General features: G+C 45.7%; 1 protein-coding gene across 1 annotated transcript; it reads left to right on the forward strand.

Annotated features, from left to right (window-relative positions):
* Positions 1-269: 269 nt before the first annotated feature.
* PSMD2 (proteasome 26S subunit ubiquitin receptor, non-ATPase 2) lies at positions 270-24,358 on the forward strand. Its single transcript, XM_081192067.1, has 21 exons — positions 270-461; positions 2,068-2,124; positions 2,711-2,875; positions 3,329-3,450; positions 4,175-4,399; positions 5,735-5,893; positions 6,558-6,702; positions 11,089-11,149; positions 12,644-12,790; positions 13,882-13,988; positions 14,335-14,462; positions 14,545-14,632; positions 16,008-16,170; positions 16,296-16,397; positions 16,492-16,637; positions 18,029-18,112; positions 19,390-19,558; positions 20,523-20,617; positions 21,975-22,101; positions 23,714-23,832; positions 24,047-24,358. Exons 1-21 carry the CDS (start codon positions 303-305, stop codon positions 24,227-24,229), a joined length of 2,751 nt encoding a protein of 916 aa, XP_081048193.1. The 5' UTR covers positions 270-302; the 3' UTR covers positions 24,230-24,358.
* The last annotated feature ends 1,277 nt before the right edge of the window (positions 24,359-25,635 follow it).

Consider the following 25,635-nt stretch of genomic DNA (forward strand, 5'->3'; position numbering starts at 1 on the left):
ACTGTTCTCTAATTCTAGCCAATTGGAAGCGGGCGGCCCCCTGGAGGTATGGAACGATCTCCACGTGGTCTTCGCCGTCGCCCCGCCCCCTGATCCCCGCTAGCCAGGCTCCTCCCCTTCCCCGCCTTACTTCCCCCGGCTTTTCTGCCTCGTAACGTAACGCGTCACTCGGCGCGCGCGCCCCGCCGCTCTTTTTCATTTTTTTTACCTTACCGCGCCGCGGATTGGCCCGCCTAGGCCCCTCCCTCCCCTCTCGCGCCTGCGCAGCTCCCCTCCCGTCCCCTCAGAGGAAGCGTTCGGCGATGGAGGACGGCGGCGGCGGAGGGAGCAGCAGTTGCCAGAGGCGGTCTCAGTCGGGAGGAGGGTCGGGCCCCGGCGGCGGGGACGACAAGCCGGCGGCGCTGTGGAGCAAGGACAAGAAGGACCCCAACGCCTCGGTGGCGGATAAGGAGCAGGAGCTGGTGAGCGCTGCGCCGGAGGGAGCCGAGCTGAGTCACCGCCAGGCCCCGAGCCGGGAGTTAGCGGGGACGGCCGTCGCCTCGGCGGCGCGTGACGTCGGGCCCCGATCTCGCGAGGGGGCGGGTGGGCCACATAAACCCCCCGCAAACCCCCCTCCCCCGCGTAGTTAATTCCCTTGTGGGCAGTGATTGATAGCCGGGTAAATGTCAGCTCCGGAATGTGGGAAGAGCCGAAGGAGCATGTGCAGAGAGAGCTCTCTGGCAAGCCTGCTGCTTCTGAGCATGTGCAGAGTTCCTCACAGAGGCGAGTGCTTCTGAACATGTGCGGAATGCTTTTTTCGGGGGGGGGGTTGCCTCTGGCAGCCACAGCTGGGCTTAGCGGGATGTGGATTTCCTCCCCTCTCCAGTATTTAGTGTGTGATGTTTATATTGTGCTTTTACGACTTTTTTTGTTTTGTTTTGAGCTGCCTGGATAGAATGGGGCAACCCAGTCAGATGGGCGACAAACAAACAAACTAAAAATAAATACAGTGGTACCTTGGGTTACATACGCTTCAGGTTACAGACTCTGCTAACCCAGAAATAGTACCTCGGATTAAGAACTTTGCTTCAGGATGAGAACAGAAATCATGCTCCGGTGGCGCGGCAGCAACAGGAGGCCCCATTAGCTAAAGTGGTGCTTCAGGTTAAGAACAGTTTCAGGTTAAGAACGGACCTCCGGAACGAATTAAGTACTTAACCCAAGGTACCACTGTAGTGTTGTTTCTGCGGGCACTCACAACCTGGGTTTTCCTGGTATGCCAAATGAGACCACTTGCTCAGTGGAGCTAGTAGGTGAGGTAATAAAAATTCCAATGACAATAATTAGTGGTACGTATTTTGCAATACTTTGGGATGGGTTATGTCTGCCACGGTAAGAAGTGGGCTTGCCCTCCCTCTGCTGAGAATATTATGATTGGGAGGCCCTCCTTCTGTTCCTAGGGGCAGGAAGGTTGTATCTGGGCAAATGAACCTGAGCGGGTGTGTTAAGAGTTTAAGATCTGATGGTTTCTTCCTAGGTGAGCAAAATGAAAATGGGTTAGATATGGCATTATTCCTTAATAGGGAAGGGAATTGCACAGAATTAAGACTGGTCCTTCATCTAACTTAAATTAAAGCCTCCTCAAGTTGGTAGTTAGTCTAGTCCAGTGCTGGCGACAAATCTGTTTAACTATCTTCCTAGGTGTTTTAGGCAGTCTCGGTGCTTCCTGTCACTTCCCCCCATTTTCTGAAAATGTTTATCAGCAGTTTTGCCCAACAGCTGAGGATCTTTTGGGCTAGGAGAAAGCGAGCACCACCTCCCACTGCATATTGCTGCAAACATCAGTTGCACTTCAGAGCAACTGAAAGGTCTAGTTGATTTTCTAGTACAGGATAAGATTTTGCATGGGGGTGTTGTTCCTGGCCCCTGCACCTGTTGGTAGAGCATGCAGAAGCTTGCCCCTGTTCTGCCCTCTTCCGGGTCCAAAAGGATCCGCACATTGTCAATTGGACATGTGCAAAATGGTCGCCAACAGTACAGGTTTTCCAAGAGGCCTGAAGTTTCACATCTTTCCTTAATTCCTTACAGTCTGAAGAAGACAAACAGTTACAGGATGAGCTGGAGATGCTTGTGGAGCGCTTGGGGGTAAGTTCCCTGTTCTTGACTGGGAGCATGCAGAAGTTAAATGGTAAAGCATTATGTTTTTCTACATCAGTAGTATAGATCACTGTGTGGTGCAGTCACTCTCTGGAAAGGTAGAGTGCATGGTGGAGTCTGCAGGCTGTGTTGGTAACAGTCCTCATTCTCCCCACTCTACCTCCACCAGTCAAAACAAATTCTCTACTCTTCTCTTCTCTTCTCCCAGGCCTTCGGCTAATTAAACAATGTATGGCCTTTGAAATTGTGTGTGGGGTTTGTTTGTTTCCTAGCTACTATATTCCATAAGTGTGGTATCGTTACAAAAAAAAAAAAGCTTTCCTTGGTTGCCACCTGGGACACCAGGAGAGAGTCTGATGAAGATCTCAGGGCTTGGGCAGGTTCTTAAGAAGGTTATTGTCTGCAAAAAGTTACCTGTGTCTGTTTCCAGTAACTGTATGTGGGTTTCTGGTGGCAAAGATGTATGTTGACTCACATTGACACTATTAGATATAAAGAGGCGGTCTTGGAAGTGGTGTTTGGGTGTTGTTGTTTGATCCCCTCCCACTCCTGATAGCAACTGATTTTATTGTAGGAGCATGACACCGCTCTCTATCGACCTGCACTGGAAGAGCTACGCAGGCAGATCCGTTCTTCCACAACCTCCATGACTTCTGTACCCAAACCCCTGAAGTTTCTGCGGCCACATTATGGCAAGCTGAAGGAGATCTATGAGGCTATGGCTGCTGGGGAGAACAAGGTATGTAACATTGTTTGGCCTGAGAAAGTGTTAGATGTCATCTCAAGTCTTGCTTTCATCTCTCCCAGTGCTGCTAAAGCGAATGTGGATTGCAAGTGCATTAAATTTATTTGAAAAGAAAGAAAGATGCCCTTCTGGTATGGATTGCAAGCCCACTTCCTGTGTTTGCAGTGGGAGGACTAGTATTTAGTGGAGTTGGTGCTGTTGTTTGTTCTTTGGAAAGAAGTGAACAACCTTTACCTTGAAGCATTGTGCCTTAGGTATTTGGTTGGCCCCTATGAGAACAGAGTACTGGATTAGATGCAGCTTTGGTCTGATTCAGGGAGACATATTTTGAACTGGGGAAGATGCAAATTATAATATTGTTTTCAGTTCTGCTGTTCTTCAATTTATACCAACCATATTCATGGTTGACCATATGATGCATCTCTAACACTTGCTTTCTGCCCACAGCGATTTGCCGCTGACATAATCTCAGTTTTGGCCATGACAATGAGTGGAGAGCGAGAGTGTCTAAAGTACCGGCTGGTAGGATCCCAGGAACCCTTGGCCTCGTGGGGGCATGAATATGTCAGGTAAGCAACAAATGGAGATATTTGACTTTACTGAAACTCTGGGGTGTATTTTTTTGTATTTTAATTATTATTAACTGAAATGCCACCTTCTGGGTAACTCCAGGAGGTATGCATAGGGTTCCCAGGTGAGATCTCCCATCCAGGAACTAGGTGGACCAGCTTAGCTTCCACAGAACTGCTTCATCAAATTCTTACAGCAGCTCAGTGCTGTTTTCCATTGCCAAGCTAATATGCTTTTATCAGGTCAAAGAATTAATTATTTAATTATAAAATTTATACATTGCTTGATTGTAAAACACGCTCAAAAGCAGTTTATTGAAAAGATACGACAATAAAATCAAGATAAATTTACGCTACTTTAAAACGTACAAAAGCTAAAATGCTAAAGCAGATTAAAATTAACTGAACTTTCTAAGCATCTGGGAATCTTTAGTAGGTGCCAGAAAGTGTAAAATGAAGGCACCTCCTTGATCTCGATAGGCAGGGAGTTCCAAAGGGTAGGTGTCGCCACGCTAAACAATATGATTTTTTACAATTATATTTTTTATTATTGTTGCTATTGCTATAATTATATTGGCAGTTTTGCTTCATTTGCAACCTGCTTTGAGAACAGCTGGTCAAACGTAGGTTATAAATCCTGCCAGAAACAAGATGAACCTGCCGGAAAAGAGATGAATAAATATTGCTTCTGTTGTGACTCTTCCCGCTGTTTCTTCCTCTACAGACACTTGGCTGGTGAGGTGGCCAAGGAATGGCAAGAAATAGATGAGGCAGACAAGACCCAGAAGGACACTCTTCTGACCCTAGTGAAGGAGATTGTGCCATACAACATGGCACACAATGCAGAGCACGAGGCCTGTGACTTGCTTATGGAGATTGAGCAGATGGACATGCTGGAGGAGTATATTGATGACAACGCCTATGCCAAAGTCTGCCTCTATCTGACAAGGTGAGGGAACTGTGGTGTTTGGTTCTGTGGTGTGTGTGTGTGTGTGAACTGCTCTGCTGAGCTAGGATGGAGACTTGGGCTTAAGGAAGTTGGTGTATTCAGAACCTTCTTGTCTCCACAGAGACTATTAAGTGGAGGACAGCAATAATGAGATCTAGTTCTTTGGTTTGGTAATGTAGAGGATACCTAGTTTTTTTAAAAAAATCTGTGGAACTAAGAAAGCCAGCCTTTGGATCTTGAGGTGTAACTGCATGAGAGGCACCTGGTATGGCAACAAATAATTAGCCAAGACCCTGTAGGATCACACAGAAGGACTTGGAAAATGGAGGGGAGCAGCCTGATGAAGAGTGGCGGGTATAGTATATTTGCAGGTATAGAGGCCAGAGAAGAACATTCTGAAAAACAGCAGCTGAGGGCTAAAAGGAGATGAGCTTGTGCAGGGTGGGAAGTGTAAAGGTTTAAGAGAGTACAAGATGGAGAGCTTTGAAAGTGGAGGTATTGTTCTGTTACTTCACAGTCAACTGATCTTTGCATTCCAGTTTTGATTATGACACTGCAGTGCACTTCAAACGAAGGCTGGAACCACATGGGCTAGCTTGTGTTTCCAAATGCCCACCCATCTCTCCACCTTTGCAATGTATCATTTGGTAGCGGACAATTTACAGGACTAAAAGGGCAATTGGAGGAGGGGGTTTAGCCCTTGCTTACCTCTTTTCCAGTGCAGTTCATTCTATTCTCTACAGTTGAGCTTCCAACAATTTTATTGTTGGCAATAAAATCCCAATGGGGGACTTGTGGAAAGGTGATGAGTGGAGGCAGGGTTAAATACCTTTCTCCCATTCACTGCTTCACCCTCTTGTAAATTGTGCCATCACCACCTTGCAGTGGAAAAGTTACAGTTAAACAATAGGAAATGTAAGCTGGCAAATAATGTGTAGCTTTGGCCTAAGAGTGTCTGCAGAGTGAATTGATCTCTTGTCTTGGCTCACAGAACTGAAGTTCTTGTTGAATATTCACTGTGGTGTAGCTAATCCATCTTTAAGTAAAGTGTTTTATTGTCACAATTTGAACTGGGATGCCCCTTGAGTCTGGTAACACTCATAAACGTGGATCTTATTTACTAGCCATTGAGATTTCTGGCTGCTTCAACAATGTGTGTGTGTGTGTGTGTGTGTGTGTGTGTGTGTGTGATGGCAAATATTTTGCTGTGCATACAGGTACGGTGTTCCCCCCGAATGTTGTAGCGATTGCCTTCTCATCCATTACCGAGGAAAGGGTTTGCCCACCATGTTGATACCACCCAAACTTCATCATCTCCCTCCCTGTCTCTTGCAGCTGTGTTAGCTATGTCCCTGAGCCGGAAAACTCTGCCCTCCTCCGCTGTGCCCTCAGCATCTTCCGAAAATTCAATCGCTACCCAGAAGCCCTGCGCCTGGCTCTCATGCTGAATGACATGGAACTGGCAGAGAACATCTTCATCTCCTGCAAAGATGTGTATGTGGGGACCTTGTCTAGGGCTGGGTGTTGTCACAGAGGTCCAGGTTGTTGGAGGAAAAGGAGAGCAGATAAGTAGTGAGAAGGCCAGATGCGAGTGAGCAATGCTGGTGTGGTTATTCTCACTTAAATCACAGGTCAGGGTGGGGAATGGCCTTAGAACTGATAAGCAAGGAGTGGATGAACTGCATCCCACAGGCCACATCTGGGTTCCCAAAATGTTTTCTGTGACCCTACCAAAGTTTTCATTTAGTTTTTTTAATTACCTTTATTTTTTTGCTGACCGCTGACATTGGTCCCCTGCTGTGATTTTGTGATGCCAAAAGGTTTTTGTGAACCTCCCCCTCAAAGTTCTTCCAGAATTTGATTTTTAAAAAATTAAAAATTGGCCATGACCACTTAAACTGGCCACACCTGAAAGGTCATAGTTTAATGGTAGAGTAACTGATTTGCATGCAGAAATTCACTCGTTCCATTCCTGGCATCTCCATGATGCCTTAAATACACAAATTACTTGCTCTAAACCTGGTCTATAGTTCTTTTTTTGGCTGAAAGCTAGGAAGATACTAGTGAGGTTTCTGCAAGCCTTGTTATGTGAGGAATGGAATGTTGCATGCACGGTTCCTTGTGCTCACATGCTTGCATTTTCTGCCCTTTACTGCAGGGTTGTTCAAAAGCAAATGGCCTTCATGCTGGGTCGCCATGGAGTCTTTCTGGAGCTAAGTGAGGATGTAGAAGAGTATGAGGATCTCACAGAAATCATGTCTAATGTCCAACTCAACAGCAACTTTCTGGCCCTGGCCAGGGAGGTGAGTGCCCTGCAGACTGCTGTGAGCTCACACTCATGGATGGAAGTGACCATTGGATCATGTAGGGGAGCAGTTGTCACTGGTGATTTGCAGAAGACACATTTAGAATGGAGCGGATTGGTGAACATTGATTGCAAATACCAAATTTATTAGAGATGTCTGGGAATACTTACCAAGGCAGTGAGGTTTAATTTAACAGAAAACCATGTGAAACTTTGTTTCCTTTGTCTTTTGCAACCAAAAATTGAAAGTTATTGTTCTTGAGATGAAATGCCTCTTAATTAAGGGCCAAGTGCCTCATAGGCTATTCAGTTATCCCCTGTGACTAGGGGTGTGTTGCTTGAGAGACCACCTTATCCCTTAAACTCCCAATAGATTGCTGTGATGTGTGAGAGAGTTTCTCCTGCAAGTTTCTAAGGTCTCAGGAGCCTGTTCTGCAGTAACTCAGAGCAGGGCTTCTAGTGTGGCTTACCCTGTTCTGTGGAATAACATTATTTGTTTTATGTTTTTAGTTATTTTCAATGTACATCGCTTTGAGATTGTTGTTTACAAGGCAGTTAATAATTTGAGGATAATAATTATGGTAATGATAATAATGCAGCATGGGCTGCAGTGTTGTGTGGGCTGGGATGCAGAAGTCAACTTCAGGGACCCAAGCTCATTAGAGGCAGAAATCTTTCTTCTCAGAGGCAGACAACTTCATTGCAGACAACTTCATTGTCCAGAAAGTGGGAGAAGCAACAAGAGGAACAGCCATTTTAGATCTGGTCCTAACCAATGTTGATGACCTGGTTAGTGGGGTAGAAGTGGAAGGATCATTAGGCGCGAGTGATCATGCTATTCTGAAGTTTACTATACAGCGGAAAGGAGCAGCCAAGCATACTAGGACTCAATTTATTGACTTTAAGAAAGCCGACTTCATAAAACTTAGGGAAGTGCTGGGTGAGATCCCATGGACAGTAATACTAAAAGGAAAGGGAGTTCATGATGGCTGGGAGTTTGTTAAGAGGGCGATAGTAAAAGCACAACTTTAGGCAATACCAATGAGACGGAAACATGGAAGGTGCCTAAAGAAGCCAGGGTGGCTATCTAAAGAACTTTTAACTGAGTTAAGATTAAAAAAGGATGTGTACAAAAAATGGAAAAGGGGGGAAACCACCAAAGAGGAATTCAAACAAATAGCCAGCACGTGTAGACACAAAGTCAGAAAAGCTAAAGCACAGAATGAACTCAGGCTTGCTAGAGAGGTTAAAAGCAACAAAAAAGGCTTTTATGGGTATGTCCGTAGCAAAAGGAAGAACAAAGAAACAGTGGGGTCACTCAGAGGAGAAGATGGTGAAATGCAAACAGGGGACACAGAAAGAGCTGAACTCCTCAATGCCTTCTTTGCCTCAGTCTTCTCCGATAAAGAAAACAATGCCCGACCTGAAGAATTTGAAGCAAATGATTCAGCAAAGGAAACACAGCCCAGAATAACTAAGGAGATAGTACACGAATACTTGGCTAGTTTAGATGTATTCAAGTCTCCAGGGCCAGATGAACTGCATCCAAGAGTATTAAAAGAACTGGCAGATGTGATCTCAGAACCACTGGCAGTCATCTTTGAGAATTCCTGGAGAACAGGCGAAGTCCCGGCAGACTGGAGGAGGACAAATGTTGTCCCTATTTTCAAAAAGGGGAAAAGAGAGGACCCAAATAATTACCGCCCAGTCAGTCTGACATCAATACCAGGGAAGATTCTGGAGCAGATCATTAAGCAAAACAGTCTGTGAGCACTTAGAAAGGAATGCTGTGATCACCAATAGTCAGCATGGATTTCTGAAAAATAAGTCATGTCAGACTAACCTGATCTCGTTTTTTGACAGAATTACAAGCCTGGTAGATGAAGGGAACGCAGTGGATGTAGCCTACCTTGATTTCAGCAAGGCATTTGACAAGGTGCCCCATGATATTCTTGTAAAGAAGCTGGTAAAATGCGGTCTTGACTATGCTACCACTCAGTGGATTTTTAACTGGCTGACTGACCGAACCCAAAGGGTGCTCATCAATGGTTCCTCTTCAACCTGGAGAAGAGTGACTAGTGGGGTGCCACAGGGTTCTGTCTTGGGCCCGGTCTTATTCAACATCTTTATCAACAACTTGGATGATGGACTCAAGGGCATCCTGATCAAATTTGCAGATGACACCAAACTGGGAGGGGTGGCTAACACCCCAGAGGACAGGATCACACTTCAAAACGACCTTGACAGATTAGAGAACTGGGCAAAAACAAACAAGATGAATGTTAACAGGGAGAAATGTAAAGTATTGCACTTGGGCAAAAAAAATGAGAGGCACAAATACAAGATGGGTGACACCTGGCTTGAGAGCAGTACATGTGAAAAGGATCTAGGAGTCTTGGTTGACCACAAACTTGACATGAGCCAACAGTGTGACGCGGCAGCTAAAAAGCCAATGCAATTCTGGGCCTCATCAATAGGAGTATAGCATCTAGATCAAGGGAAGTAATAGTGCCACTGTATTCTGCTCTGGTCAGACCTCACCTGGAGTACTGTGTCCAGTTCTGGGCACCACAGTTCAAGAAGGACACTGACAAACTGGAACGTGTCCAGAGGAGGGTAACCAAAATGGTCAAAGGCCTGGAAACGATGCCTTATGAGGAACGGCTAAGGGAGCTGGGCATGTTTAGCCTGGAGAAGAGGAGGTTAAGGGGTGATATGATAGCCATGTTCAAATATATAAAAGGATGTCACATAGAGGAGGGAGAAAGGTTGTTTTCTGCTGCTCCAGAGAAGCGGACACAGAGTAATGGATCCAAACTACAAGAAAGAAGATTCCACCTAAACATTAGGAAGAACTTCCTGACAGTGAGAGCTGTTCGACAGTGGAATTTGCTGCCAAGGAGTGTGGTGGAGTCTCCTACTTTGGAGGTCTTTAAGCAGAGGCTTGACAACCATATGTCAGGAGTGCTCTGATGGTGTTTCCTGCTTGGCAGGGGGTTGGACTCGATGGCCCTTGTGGTCTCTTCCAACTCTATGATTATATGATTCAATCCTTTTTACATACCTTGGTCTCTGGATTGGAGGTTTTGCTGTGGTGTCTTGAGGAGGAAGAGAAGGCTAAGACAGGCTTGCAAGTAGGTTGCTTGCACTGCAGAGTGACTGGGGTTAAAGGACTGACAACTTGGTGGTTTTGCAGCTGAACAAGACAGAAACCTGAGAAAGTAAGAAACAAAAGAGCAAAGGACCAACTATGCCACGGAAAGAATAATGGGAGGAGCAACAATGACCAAGGGAAATTAAAGGCCTCTATTAGACTGGATTTTTGAAGTTAAACATCATCAAAACAAGCAAATTCAAAGAAAACCGGCAAGATGGATTGAGGAAAATTTGGTTGTGGACTTGAGACCTCCAGGCCGACAACATACAGACTGATGGACATGGGGAATCCAAACCGGGGAAGGGAGGGGGAATTCTAGAATACAAAGGCTATGTAACCAACTTTTGGAATCTTCTTCTATCTTCTATCTGTTATCTTTCTATATAACTTTGGTATTTTGATTTAACATGTTTTGGAATAAAAAGGGGGAATTCGTGGAAGGAAACGGGGCAGATCTTGGGGGGAAAATCTTTGTTCTATTTTGTTAAAGATGAGGAGTGATGTTAAGATTGTAATTTAAATTGGCTAATAGGTACAACATATTAGGTTTAAATTGGGAATGAGAACTTGTGGAACCAACGTAGGGAAAGGGGAATACAGTCGGGAGGGGAAGGAGGGAGTCCCAGAAAGAAGGTTATGAAAATAAGGGTTTAAAATTGGTCTTTCTTTTTCTTTCTTTTCTTTATCTTTTCTATTTTTTCTATTCTGTTATTATTGGAAATTTTAATAAATATGATTATAAAAAAAAAAAGGACTGACAACTTGGGAGGCCAAGTGAAAGTTTGCTTGGGTGGAGTGGGGTGGGCTGACCTGGAGCATAGCTTCTGAAAAATGGCATACAGCCTTTTTTGCAAAATGTGTATCATGGCAACTGATTGGTCCCCAGTGGAGATGAGCTATACAGTGGTACCTTGGTTCTCGAACATAATCCATTCCAGGAGTCTGCTCAACTCCCAAAACGGTTTGAAAACCAAGGCGCAGCTTCTGATTGGCTGCAGGAGCTTCCTGCACTCAATCAGAAGCCGTGTTGGGTGTTCAGCTTCCGAAAAACATTTGCAAACCAGAACATGTCTGGGTTTGCGGCATTCAGGAGCCGATTTATTCGGGAGCCAAGCCATTCGAGTACCAAGGTACCACTGTAATGCTTTCCTGTAAAGTTAGGAAAGCCATGTTATTATGTTGCGGCATCATATGACTAAGAAGAATAACCTCTTCTTTTCCTTCCAGCTGGACATTATGGAGCCAAAAGTGCCAGATGATATTTACAAAACCCATCTAGAAAACAACCGTAAGTGTTCTACTCAGAGCAGTGGGGTGGCCATCCAGGCAGCTTCATCAGGGTCCTGATGGCAGAACCAAAGTTTATTCAAGTTACAGTAAAGGAATTTCACTTATAGAGTAAATAAAAATGGTTTCATGCTATGTTACATATCTACAGTGATACCTCAGGTTACATACGCTTCAGGTTACAGACTCTGCTAACCCAGAAATAGTACTTCGAGTTAAGAACTTTGCTTCAGGATGAGAACAGAAATCGTGCTCCAGCGGCGTGGTGGCAGCAGGAGGCCCCATTAGCTAAAGTGGTGCTTCAGGTTAAGAACAGTTTCAGGTTAAGAACGGACCTCCAGAACGAATTAAGTACTTAACCCGAGGTACCACTGTATTAGATTTTGAATGAAAATATACACATTAGCATGTACATGCTAATGTGTATATTTTCATTTGTATACTGCTATTGTCTTTAGGCACTCAAAGCAGCTTAGATACCAATATCTATAGCATATTGAGACTGATATCTCGATCATCATAGCAATTTCTAAAATTCACACATTGTAATATGTAGCATCTATTATACGGCATCAAATCAGTGAGCTTTTATCAGAGCTAGAAGAGACCTTATGAAATAGGCATGCTTCTGAAGCTCTTAGTAGAGTGGGCCTGGCAAACTTCCCTTGGGAGCGAATTCCACCACACAGATATCACTGCTGAAATATCTCTGTTCTTAAGTAGAGGCTAACTGTAAGCAGATAGTCTAGCTGAGTTTAGCTGCTGCTACTGTTCATTGAGTTTATATCCTGCCCTTCCTCCCAAAGGAGCCCAGGATGGCAAACACACCCACAATTTAAAAAGAAAAACAGTCTACTCTAAAACAGTTTAAAACATTTAAAAGCAGATTCATTTAAAAACATAACTTTATCCAGTGATCTTGGGGTTGTCAGGAATAGTATGATTAAGCTGCCAACTGCTGCTTGCTGTAATATTTGCACATTTATTTTGCGACGACTGTGGGTTTGGAATAAAACAAACTTAAGAATTAACTGCATGCAGTGGTGGAACCTGGAGCAATGTCTTGCCTGCTTAGTTCACAGGGATGATCTGGTATTGTTATATGTAAGAGGTGGGGTATTCCAAACTTTTCAAGGTTTGACCACATGCAAGGTATTATGATAGTCCAAGCTGATAAATAAGTAGTTCTGCCGGAGCTCTTAGGCTCACCAAATTACTTGTGCTTTACTGCAAAATGCTGTGTCTTGTCTTCATTGTTGCATGCAGTTTTCTATATTAATCAAGCAATCATTCAGCTAGAAAGTGTAGGTGTCTTTAATAGCTGGTGACTACTCATCCTGCAAAAATGCTGTCTTTCCTTGCCTGCCACGTGAGATGAATGGGAGAAGTGTGAATGGAGCGCTGGCTGAGAGGAGGACCTGTTTGAGTAGTTCTAGGCTGACACCGGAGTCTGTCATCCTCAACTGGCTCCCTCTTGTGCATTCTGCTCCTTCAGGGTTTGGCGGCAGCGGCTCTCAAGTGGATTCGGCTCGCATGAACTTGGCCTCGTCCTTTGTTAACGGTTTTGTGAATGCTGCTTTTGGGCAGGACAAGCTGCTGACAGACGACGGCAACAAGTGGCTGTACAAGAACAAGGACCATGGTGAGTCGGAAGAGGAGCAGGCAGCAGCTGGTCTGCTTGGGAGAACATTGTGGGGGTGGGGGGGATGGTGGTCAGAGAGCTCTCCCCTACTATTTTTCTGTGGCAAAATTTGACTGAATGACCTTTTTGACAAGGGCCTGGTGATACTTTTGTATGTTATGCTTTCTAACTTGGTGCTCTTGGCCAAGGACTTCATTCCTGAGGTTTGAATTCTTTTGGCTTGGGACATTTCGTTCATTGGTACTGGGAGTGCTGCATGTGTGACATTCGCTCAGTTAAATTGGTTGCTTCAGGCCAAACTAGGAGTGAGGGGTTAGCCACTTTTGTTTATTTTTATATTTCATTCGTGGCATCTGCATGGATGATAGGTGGCCCAGGAATTGCTTTTAATTATAGATCGATCTGGCATAAAGCAGAGGGTGGGAAGCAATTTTTTTTACAAAGAAATGTGTGCATAGGTGTGGAAGCATCCCCTGCTTTGTCTCCCCATCCTCTGTCACATCAGGCACTTTACTTCCCCAGCCTGGATCTCTGAAGATGGTGCGTGATGGTGCCTCACACCTTTTCATTTTAAGACTTAGGACCCCTCCCCTTACTTTATATGTGAATAGGAAAGGCATAAACGAACAAGATTGCTGCTGCCTTGCTAAGATTGCTCACTCCAACCCAGGCGTGAGCCATGTTTTCCCCTGGGTTAGTTCTTCAGAGTGTGAAACCCTCACCATTTGATGTGGGATTGGTTTGACTTTGCACAGCTGAGAGTATTTGAGTTAGATGATGTCTTATCTGAAAGACATCTCATTACTGTGCCAAGCAGTGTCTTGATGTGAAACACCTAGCTTTGAAATAAGGGCTAGTCTATAAGGCTCTTTGACTTTAACACAAGGTGTTCTCTGAAAGCCTGGAATATTTTTGGTTACTGCTATCATCTGTTAAGCCGCCTTTGCTGCTTGCCCCTCCTAGTTGTCCTGAATCCCTTTCTTCTTCCTCCCCGGTGTAAATTCCCATAACCCCAACAAGACATGCATCCTCTCATTCTCTTAGAAGAGTGTCCATCTTCACCCTAAGCAGCTTTTACATTTATTTTATAGGGATGCTGAGTGCTGCAGCCTCGCTGGGGATGATCCTGTTGTGGGATGTGGATGGGGGGCTTACACAGATTGACAAGTACCTGTACTCCTCAGAAGACTACATCAAGGTGGGTGACCTTCCTTTCAGCCTGAGTGTTAACTGCTCACAGCAATCCAGTCATATCAAAATAACAAGACAGACTCTTTTTAAGAGTATAGGAAGTTTCTTTACACCGAGACCACTAGTCCATCTATGTCCGCATTGACTCTTATTATCAGGTTGGCATGTGAGGCATCCGAGTGACAGGTCATCTGCCCTGATTCATCCGGGCAAGGACTACATAACTCAAGTATTTAACATAATGCCACCCAACAGTTAATTTACCCTTTTAGCTTACTAGATACTGTATAGGCTTGTCATGACATTCGCTGTACTTGACAGTGCCTCCCCACTTCCTATTTTGTGTCCTATAGTCGGGGGCTCTTCTGGCTTGTGGTATCGTGAACTCTGGCGTGAGGAACGAGTGTGACCCTGCCCTTGCATTGCTCTCGGACTATGTCCTCCACAATAGCAACACCATGAGGATCGGCGCCATCTTTGGGTGAGGACCTGCCTTGGCTTCCATTTCCCTCTCCGCAGAGCATCGCATATATCACTCTAAGTGACATGGTATTCTCTTGCAGGCTGGGGTTGGCGTATGCTGGTTCCAATCGAGAAGATGTCCTGACCTTGCTTCTTCCTGTAATGGGAGATTCCAAGTCCAACATGGAGGTGAGGGAACAGTGCCACAGCCATCTGGTGCTTCGGTCAGCTGCTTGCCCAGGGGTGGATGGATGGGGCTGTGTCTTTCATGGAGTGTAGAAGGCAATTAGAAACAGAGTTTCTGTGCTCTAGCTTGGAGTTTGTTTTTGTGTGAATGGCTGAGGGCCATTTAGCTGACTCAGACTTTTATGTTGTAATATTGGGGTGTGTTCTTCCCAGATTCCAAAACAGAATGTTGAATCTAAAAAGTAACCTAGTAAAAGCCTGTTGGTCTAACCTATTGATAATGAGAAGGCAGGTGGACCAAGACCTCTCCAAGTGACCTTGGGAAGGGGGAGGTTCATATCCCCCTTTGGAGGTCTTTAAGCAGAGGCTTGACAACCATATGTCAGGAGTGCTCTGATGGTGTTTCCTGCTTGGCAGGGGGTTGGACTCGATGGCCCTTGTGGTCTCTTCCAACTCTATGATTCTATGATTCTGTCCCAATGCCCTCAGCATGTTGCCCAGCAAAATCCAATTTTGATAGGAAGTTAGTACAACTTTAAAGATGCACAGGACTCCAAAAGCATCCCTGTGGAGAGCCTTCTGCTTGACTCTCTTGGCTTGGAAGGATTAGTGAAAAGGTTTATCCATTTCTTAAGTTTGCAGAAACACAGACCCTGAAGTGTGGATGTCATCGCAAGCCACTTAAATGTGTTTGCCATGCAGTAGGTAGTGGGCAAACAATGCTCAAGGCCAACCTAGGAGTTGTGTAACCTTGAGGTTCTGAATGTCAATATATGTCAAGCCTAGGTTTGAAAGATGATCTTGACACTCTTCTTCTCACGTGAGAATGGGTCAGAGTTCTTGGCTACCTGAAATCCCATCTGTAGTGGTTTGTATAAACCTTGAGGAAACCAGGGAATGCTGAACCCGTGAAATGATGTGTTTCCTGGTTTCAACTGCTCAGTCTAGTAAAGTGTGACTAGTTTTAATGGTTGCTTCAGACCTTACCTTGATAGATTGGCGGCTATCACTTGGAAAAAGGGGAATGTTGCCATGCATATTCTTCCCTTTGTGTGCTGCAGGAAAATATAAATAAGCAGGTGTTTCAGTGATTTGGTTCTTGGGAAGTAGCACCGTTTTGCAGGAATCTGGTGGATAGCTTTCACTCTGTGGTCTCCTTCAGGATGCTGCTTACAATATGCCTCTGTCAGAAGCAGTATGTGTCTGAATTCCAGTTGTTGAGAATCATAGGTGGGGGGGGGAGGGCTGTTGCGCTCAGGTCCTGCTTTGAGGCTTCCCACAGGCATCTGGCTGGCCACTGTGAAAACAGGATGCTGTAGGCCCTTAGTGTATTTTCCAGCTGCAAGGATTTTGGTGTGACACTTTCTTTCCCCCCCAGGTGGCCGGTGTGACAGCCCTGGCTTGCGGAATGATTGCTGTGGGCTCATGCAATGGAGATGTTACCTCCACCATCCTCCAAACCATCATGGAGAAATCTGAGACGGAGCTGAAGGACACTTATGCCAGATGGCTACCTCTTGGCCTGGGCTTGAACCACCTTGGTAAGCACATTCACTATGGCCAGGTTTGTGGGTGTCAGGCACACACATTGTGTAGTGAGGAGGAAGGGTCTCTGGTCAGAATTTTTTGGGCTTCTCTTGAGCTGCTGTTCTGATGTTTCCTACAGGAAAGGGTGAGGCCATTGAAGCAATCCTGGCAGCACTGCAGGTCGTGTCGGAGCCTTTCCGCAGCTTTGCCAACACGCTGGTAGACATCTGTGCCTATGCAGGTGAGTCTGGGCTCAGCATTGTTCTGGCTGCTTGTGAACTGGGTGTTGGAGGCCCCAGTCCCATTTTACTTGTGGTCTTGGGTTTTTCCTCCAGGATCCGGCAATGTGCTGAAGGTGCAACAGCTTCTCCACATCTGTAGTGAGCATTTTGACTCCAAAGAGAAGGATGAAGAGAAAGAGAAGAAAGAGAAAAAGGACAAGGAGAAAAAAGAGAACTCTGCCGACATGGGGGCTCATCAGGTAGGGTAAAGGTTCCTGGTCTAAGAAAAGGTGAGAGGTCTCTCTCTCTTGGATGCTGTGAGTGAGAGAACAGGAGCTTGTGGGCAAGGCAAACATGTGGCATATGCTGTGTGCGCAGAGGTTCCCAGGCTCAATCCCTGGCATTTTTACTCGAAACATCAAATAGTCAGTGATAGGAAAGAGCCTCTGCCTGAGACCCTGGAAAGCCACTGCCTGTCGGAACTGGTTCTACTTGGTTGTTCAAACAGTTTGGCCTTGGTATACGGTTGATTCTTGTGCTCCCAACCTAGACAGATGGGCTGAGAGCTGCATAGACAAAGGTGATTCTGCTCCTTGGCATTGGGATTGACTGTGCAACAAGACAACAACAAAAAAAGTCTGTTTAAACAATTTTAAATTGTTGCCTTAGGTTTGTGCTTGAAATGAAACCACCAGCTTAGTGATATGTTCAGAAATGATGAAAAAATAAATCCTGAACAAATGCCATTGGTTATTTGCTTGTAGGGTTGTATAATTGTATATGCATGGTAACAATCACCACCAAAAGCTGGTCTTAAAATGCAGTTTTGGTTGTACCAGCCCAGAAGTGTGGGTCCTTGTTCCTAACTAAGGAGCAGTTGCTGATAATTTGCATCATCAGCTGATTGTAATGTCCTCAATTATGTCCTTTCCTCATCTTGAAATCAGCACAAGGGCGCTCTTTCACTCCATGGAGTATTTGAAAGCACTTGGTCATGATTGTAGGAATATAGCAAACTGCATTATACTGGGTGTTGACACACACTGGCAGTGACTCCAGGATTTGAAACTGGGGACACTACCAGCCCCAGTTGGGAGATACCATGGATTGAGCTTGTATGTAAACAGGTGCTTTACCACTGAGCCATAGCCTTTCTTCAAAATACTAGCTGCTAATATTTTATTGCCCAATTGGATGGTGTTGCCTTCCTGTTTGGCGAAATGTGATTTAATTCTGCTAGTCATGGGGAGGGCCATATGGGGCACTGAAGACTCTCCCCTATCACCAGAAGCTCCTCCTTGGGACCCAATACTATATGGTGTGTTGCCTATGTAACCTTTAATGCTGAGATTCTCTGGATATTGCACTGCATATTGCAACTTGGGTGTTTGTGCAACTGTGGAATAAAGAGTCCTGAACTAAACCAATGAACAGCAATGAGTCAGAACTGGACTGACAGATTTGAGTGTAAAGTTAGTACTAGCCTGGGAAACCTTTTTTCTTTCTTACTCTCACAATAAAAAGCTCTGAGGCAGTCTTAGGGTGGCCTTGCTTGAGGAAGTTGGGATGCCACATTTAGCTTTGGGGAAAATGTGTTTCATTCATGTCACAAGGTATCCTGTGGTTTCAGAATTTGTATTTCCCTCTGCAGGGCGTAGCTGTACTGGGGATTGCACTCATCGCTATGGGGGAAGAGATTGGGGCTGAGATGGCTCTGCGCACCTTCGGTCACTTGGTGAGTAAGATGGTGTGGGGGATATGCTCTCTCCATTTGGGGGCAAAAATTGCCACTTGGGATCCAGTGTGCAGCCAGGGATCGTTCTGTGTCATTGGCCAGCCCTGCCGTAGTCTGAACTGAAAAACAGAATAAACTTGCCTGCTGTTCCAACCCCTCGTCTGAATTCCTTTCTCAGTGAAGCCAAGTTTGCCACAATTTTGAAATAGTTTTGCAGGACTAATGGAAAAGAGAGAAGACCTTCCAGGATTACAAGCCATGTTCTTCATTTAGCCCTACAAATAAGGGATTGGTCTGCTATTAAATTTGAGCAGCACCTACCATTAAGTCATGACAAGGGAAATACTGTTAGTTGGAAGGGTGGGGTAGAGGAGAGCCTTTTGACTTAAAAAAAATCTGTCTTGTGTGAATAATGCAGATCAGACTAGGTCTCTGGAATGTCCCTAGTTGCCTAGGAATGTGTTGCTTCAACATGCCTTTTTTTTGGTGTTTGTGTGTAATACAGCTAGATATATCAGTTCTACCGTGAGAGAAGAATTCTGAACTAGAAATGTGTCTCCTAAGGGACTGCACTGACACTGGGGAACAAAGTGAAAGTCTGTCCTATCCCGTTCATTGCCTGCAAGTTCCAAGATCTACATTCCATGTGTTCCAAAACATTTCTTGGCCCTGGTTCACATCACAATTTATACAGGCTTGTTGGGTGGTTTGCACTCTGGTGCACCACTGTAAAGGGAGGGTGACCTCAGCCAAGGAAATACTGCTGCTGCTGCCCCTGTGAGCTGCACTGCTCCCACCCCTGGTCTGCCAGCCGTATGCAGGGTGTGAGCTGTGAACCTAAATGAACATTGCATTCCTGAGAATTTAGGAGGAGCAGGAGCAGGAGTTGCAGTTTGAAACTACAAAGCTTTGCATCTAACAGATGTTGTTTTAGGGTTTGTTGAGACTTTAGTCAAAATAAAAAAAATCCTTCCAGTAGCACCTTAAAGACCAACTAAGTTAGTTCTTGGTATGAGCTTTCGTGTGCATGCACACTTCTTCAGATACACTTTGAGACTTTAGCTTTGCTTTCTCTGTGGATAAACTGGATGGTTGCTACATATTGTCTGTGAAGCCCTTCTGCTAAGAGTTTGGAGTTACTTTTTGTTACTCTGGCAGCTGGTGGATGCTCTGATGCCTCTTGGACTGCTGCTGCAACCTTCAGAAGGGCTGCATTTTTGTCTCTGGTTGCGTGTGTCATTCAATCTTGGCCTCACCTTCTCCTCTTCCTTCTACAGTTGCGGTATGGGGAACCCACTCTTCGCCGAGCTGTCCCCTTAGCCCTGGCCCTCATCTCTGTCTCTAATCCCCGCCTCAACATACTTGACACCCTCAGCAAGTTTTCCCATGATGCTGACCCAGAAGTGTCCTACAACTCTATCTTTGCCATGGGCATGGTAGGCAGCGGTAAGCATGTTCAGAATTTTGGGTGACTGTGCAGGCCATGGGCCAATGGGAAATCCCTGCAGTTGGTCTGAAGTGCCTTCTGACGATCCAGAATGCTCTGGTGTTTAGAATACAGCATTGACAAGTGCAGAGGAGAGGTTAGATTCATGCAGGCGCAGTCTCCAATTGCTTGGGGGAAAGCCCTGGAGAGGAGGGAATTTAGGTGGCTATAGGGAGGTGGGGACTTTCAGTCTTGGCAACTGATCCATGGGGCAAGACCTACCAGGGAGGAACCACTGTGTTCATTAGGCACGACAACCCACCCAGTCTGTGCAGATCGTGTTCTTGCTGATAAAGAGTTAACTCCAACTTTGAATGGTGTGATTTACTGTTGGCTCGCTTCTGACACAGTGTTAAGTCTATTTCGGAGAAAGCGGGAGGAAGTATTTTGTGGCACTTTAAAAACCTAAGAATTTATTTTGGTATGGCATCATAGGAAGCTGCTGTACACATGGTCAGACCATTGGCCCACCTGGCTTGGTCTTGTCTGCTCTGGCTGGCAGCGACTCTGCAGGGTTTCAGGTGGAGGTCTCTCCTGGCCATACCTGCAGATGCTGGGCTCTTGCATGCGAAAACAAACTAAAATGAAAACTGAAAATATGTGGACCACAGTGCCCCTCTATACATTCACTTCAGTTTTTCTTCTCCCCCATTAAGCGTGAGTTAAAATATGTGCAATAACAAAGCTAAAATCTTTTGGATCTTTCTGCGATGGGAGATTAAGGGCTGTACTACCCTGCAGGCTCCTTTACATGCCCTAAGTTGCACTCCCTATGGAACCTCCCCGTGCATACCTTTTCATTTTGTCTAGTGGTGGGAGGAATCCCCCTTGTTCGCAACAGCAGTCCTGTCCTACCCAGAATGTGATTGTGGGAGCTTGGACTTTTTTAGTTGCTTCCTGATCCCTCTTTTCCGGACCTCACAGGTACCAATAATGCCCGCCTGGCTGCGATGCTTCGACAGTTGGCACAATATCATGCCAAGGATCCCAATAACCTCTTCATGGTGCGATTGGCCCAGGTAAGTGGCTCAGCTTAAACTCTGCCCCAAGCTAGAGGGTAGCATTGTTAACTTTAGAGTTGTTAAACAGCTGGATTAATATACCAAATATTATTATTAGGCTGTATCTGTGATTAACATTCTCAGCAGAAATAGTGACTTTTGAAATTTAGTATAGGTGGGTTTTTGTTCTGCTTTTGTACTGTGCCACTATTCCTAGGCAGAGATTTCACAGCAGCAGGACTAGGTTAGGGTTGCTAATGGGCTTGCTTTGAAGTACGGCTGCAGGGTTTTGCAGCAGTGGCGGAAGGGGGGCTGCAGAGGTGTGTGTTCAGGGGGTGTCTGTATGGGATTGTTGTGTGTTTTGCTGTGCTGATTTTCATTCCCCTTGGTGTGCTTCTATCCCCACTAAATATTACCAGAAGACAGATGCATTTTTTTTCCTCAGAGGGGAGAAATGTATTTGAAAATCCCCACCCTCAGTTTTGCCTCTGTCCTGTTTTCCGAATAATATTTCTCCAATGCTGTCAGTGCCCATGGCATTTTAAAGAGTAACTGCAAGAAAAGGCAATAAAATAATAATAATGCATCGAGGCAGCCTGTGATTTCTAAAAAAATTATGCAGATTGGGCAGATTTACAGTATTTTTGCACTGTGTAATCTGCTTATGCTCGTTATTGGGTGGAGCAAGGGGCTATGCAGAGCACCAAAGCCCCTGCTCTGAATCCTGGGGACCATATTCAGCTACACCCTTCAGTCTTTCAAGATTTCCACAAACATTGCCCATGCATCAAGCACTTACAGGATCATGATGCATTTGCAACCCTGAATGGGAGTTTAGGGGGATGTATAGAAAAGAGCAATTAGAACTCAAGCAGCTTATCAACTTTCTGAGAAAGAAATGGGATTTGGGGCTTTGCAAAAATAATAATATTGATGCACCATAGTACCACATGAAAGGTTTTCAGTCTGTGAAAATTATTTGGAGTCTTGGGACCTGCATTTCCAAACAGTCCCTGCTGTGACCTGTATCTCTGTCATGGTGAGGAGGGTTGTCTTCCTGTAGAAGGAAGGAAAGCTAGGAGAGAGGGTGCAGGGAAAGGGAGCAGGTCTGCAAGGGTTGGTGAAGCACCACCGCCGGGTACTCGGAGCAGATCTATGGTAGCAGTTTGGAATGATAATGCATACACACTGCTGACTTCTTACACTCCTCACATAGTGACAGCAAGTTCCGAATAGCCAAATGTTTGGTGTTTATTAAATGTTAGGTTTATATCCCACATTTAAGTTGAATGAACCTCAAGACTGCTTGCGAGTGGTCCTTTGGTCCCAGCCATGGATTTTCCCATCACCAATATATTTTCTGCTTGCTATGCAGGGCCTAACACATCTCGGGAAAGGGACCCTCACTCTCTGTCCTTACCACAGTGATCGGCAGCTCATGAGCCAGGTGGCCGTGGCAGGCTTGTTGACTGTGCTGGTGTCCTTCCTTGATGTCCGTAACAGTAAGTATTGGCCCCTGGAGTTGGGGAGTATAATTGGCTGGGCCCTCTAATGGTGAACTCTGGAATTACCGTATTTTTCGCCCTATAAGACACACTTTTTCCCCTCCAAAAATGAAGGGGAAATGTGTGTGCGTCCTATGGGGCGAATACAGGCTTTCACTGAAGCCTGGAGAGTGAGGGGGGTCGGTGCGCACCGACCCCTCTCGCTCTCCAGGCTTCAGGAAGCTATCCGCTAGCTGTGGGAGACCCAGCTCTCCCACGGCTAGCGGAGACCTTGCCAGCACCCAGAAGCTTGGGGCACGCTGAGCTCTGCACGCCCAAGCTTCGGGATTAGCGCAGCGGTCCGCTAGCCCTGGGGGAGCCGCGCGGCTCTCCCACGGGTAGCGGAGACCTTGCCGGCACCCAGAAGCTTGGGGTGCACTGAGCTCCGCACGCCCCAAGTTTCGGGATTAGCGCAGCGGTCCGCTAGCCCTGGGAGAGCCGCGTGGCTCTCCCACGGCTAGCGAACTGCTTGCCGGCACCCAGAAGCTTGGGGCGCGCTGAACTCCGCATGCCCCAAGCTTCGGGATTAGCGCAGCGCTCCGCTAGCCCTGGGAGAGCCGCGCGGCTCTCCCACGGCTAGCGGAGACCTTGCCGGCACCCAGAAGCTTGGGACGCGCTGCGCTCCGCACGCCCCAAGCTTCGGGATTAGCGCAGCGCACCTGGGGGGGAAATAAAATTTTTTTTCTTTTATTTCCCCCCCAAAAAACTAGGTGCGTCCTATGGGCCGGTGCGTCCTATGGGGCGAAAAATACGGTAATTACTTTTCAGTGGTTAAGAGACTATTTCATTTTTACTGGAGGCAGGTGCCATCATTAATGTTTTTGGCCCCCGTTTTTCAGTCATCATTCAGATGTGAACAGTTGAGAGTAAGTGGAGGAGTTCTAGGTGTCTAATTCTGGAACTCCTTTCCTCTAGAGATCCACAAAGCTTCAAGGGAGAAGCCTTAGTACACAAGATCCTTAATTCAGTGCTCCTAGAATTCTTTCTCTTTAGTGTGAGATCCTGGAGAGCTTTTGTAAGTCAGGCTTAACAGTTATCCAGTTCGGTGGGTCATTGTTCTGACATACATAAAGGATTCCTTCGTATGTGTCTGAGCCTCGGCTTCCGGGCCATAATCCTGCTTTGGTTTTGTATTGGAGTATAGATGACAAAGAGCAAAATTCATGTACCCAGTGGCAGTAGAGAATAGGACATGCACATTTAAATGGCCACTTGGAAAAAGACAGAGAAATATGATAAGTGCTCTCCTTTGTCTTTTGCTGAAAAGAGCTTGCTTGGCTGATGAGGACCATGTCCTTTTTGTGTTCTAGTTAAATAAAAAGTGAGAAAGTGCTGTTGATGATCAAAGGACGATAATGATATTTCTGTTCTATATTACTGTGCATCAAAATGGTGGCTGAATCAATAGACATTTTTTAATGTGGTTCATTGATCCCTTGAATTCTGTCTCTGCCTTCTACTGGTGAACAAATTTAATCAAGTATGAGGGCAGCTTTGGATTGGATAAGGGAAACTTCCTTAGTGGACCAGTCTCTGCAGGCCCTGACTTATGTTTTCCTTTCTCTCCTAGTAATTTTGGGGAAGTCCCACTATGTACTGTATGGCCTTGTGGCTGCCATGCAGCCACGCATGCTTGTGACCTTTGATGAGGAGTTGCGCCCCCTGCCAGTGTCTGTGAGAGTGGGGCAGGTAAGTAGGGTCTGAAAAGTAGCTGGGAGGGTCCCTGCTTTGCTTGGCGATCCCATGGGGACTTTGGCTGTTCATGGGTTACTATGGGTAGCTTTAGTGGAGAATGGGGATCTGGGGCTCTTTCGTTTCCTGGCTTCCATGAAGGCTTGAGGACCAGAGGGTTGGGGGAACAACTTTCCTGTTCACTAGCACTAACCTCTGGCCTTCCTCTCAGGCGGTGGATGTGGTAGGCCAGGCAGGCAAACCGAAGACTATCACTGGCTTCCAGACCCACACAACACCAGTGCTGCTGGCCCATGGTGAGCGGGCAGAGCTGGCCACAGAGGAGCACTTGCCAGTGACACCCATCCTGGAGGGCTTTGTTATTCTTCGCAAGAATCCCAACTATGATGTCTGAATTGCCTGAGGTTTTGGGGTGGGGTGGGAGTGGGGAGTAGGATGCGGCACTGTGAGGAGGGACTAGCCTCCTCCATCTTTTTTGTTACAGAAGGAGCTCTTCTTAGGAAAATAAATTGACCGGAGTTAATTTGGCTTCCCGTTTGTTCTGTTCTGATCTTCCTATCTGTAGAATGGCGGTAACCAGAAATCCCTTGGCCTTTACTTAGGAATAGGGAAGGTAGGTTGTAGACTTGTTGGGCTGTGCATAGGCTGCCTGTAGTCTCCCAGGAGCAGCTGCAACCTGGACACTGTTATTAAGAGGTTTGTGTAGCTGACATCTATTGATGACTGAACAAAGTGTCTCATATTCATCACTACACTTGAAAAGGGCAAGGAGAACTTAGGTGGTTTTGACAGCTGGAAAACTATTTGGCGAAGACTGTAATGCTTGAAAAGAAAGTATTCCCTCGAGAACACAGGCTACAGAGGTCTATAGATTACAACAAACTGGGCAGAGGGCTGAAGGCCCCTAGCCATTGGAAGATTCCAAGTCTTACTGTGTCATATCCTGTCCCCCTGCTTTGATTACAGGGTCACTCCACATTGCCAGCATGCCCTCTAGCTTGGTGGTAAGTGCAGGTCTTTAAAAATGCAAGACTCTTGCAGAAATTGTTCTGCTGTGGCTCCCACACTACCCAGTATTAATTCACAGAATACTGCCAGATCCTTCCAGACCAATAAAGTGGCTGCATTTCTCTAGTAAAGAAAGGCAGCAGTTCAAGGGAAGGATGCAATTTTTCAGTCACTTTGTTTTCTAACATGAATAATCAAAGAGATACAGAACGGCAGAATCACATTTCCAACCACGGAAAGGTATTTATAAAACTAATTTGGTGAGTTAGTTTTAAACAGATTGGCCAAACTTGGCCCTCCAGATGTTTTGGGGCTACAACTCGCATCATCCCTAGCTAACAGGACCAGTTGTTTGGCCATGTCTGGATTAGACAATGTAAATGGGTGGGCACCACCACATCTTTGAGAATACTAGAGTTTAACTGCACCATGTGAATAAGTAATTCCTTCTGTCTGTCCTGCATCCACCACCATTCTGCTGTACTGGATTCTAGCTTTGGAAGAGGGAGAAAAAGCTACTTTCTCCATGCCATACGCTTCTATTGTGTCTCCCCCTCCCTTGCCTTTTTTCCCTAAACAAAATAGCCCCAAAATGTTTTAAGTTCTCCTTGCAGGGGAAGTTGCTGCACGGTTTGTGAGTATTTTGGTTGTTCTTCCCTGCACCTTTTCCAGCGCTGCACCTTTCAAGTTTAATATGTTGTAGATTCATTTGATCAGGGAATACTATTTAAAACATGTATATGTATAAATAAAAAAAATTCCTTCCTGTAGCACCTTAAAGACCAACTAAGT

This window comes from Podarcis bocagei (assembly GCF_964188305.1).
Source record: "Podarcis bocagei genome assembly, chromosome: 4".
Taxonomy (NCBI): domain Eukaryota; kingdom Metazoa; phylum Chordata; class Lepidosauria; order Squamata; family Lacertidae; genus Podarcis; species Podarcis bocagei.

Bases quoted from the DNA above. Each gene is read 5' to 3' on its own strand.
- PSMD2 (XM_081192067.1), top strand. From the start codon at position 303: ATGGAGGACGGCGGCGGCGGAGGGAGCAGCAGTTGCCAGAGGCGGTCT. The intron at 3,451-4,174 runs GTAAGCAACAAA...CTTCCTCTACAG, and splicing joins TGGGGGCATGAATATGTCAG to ACACTTGGCTGGTGAGGTGG. The intron at 6,703-11,088 runs GTGAGTGCCCTG...TTTTCCTTCCAG, and splicing joins TTCTGGCCCTGGCCAGGGAG to CTGGACATTATGGAGCCAAA.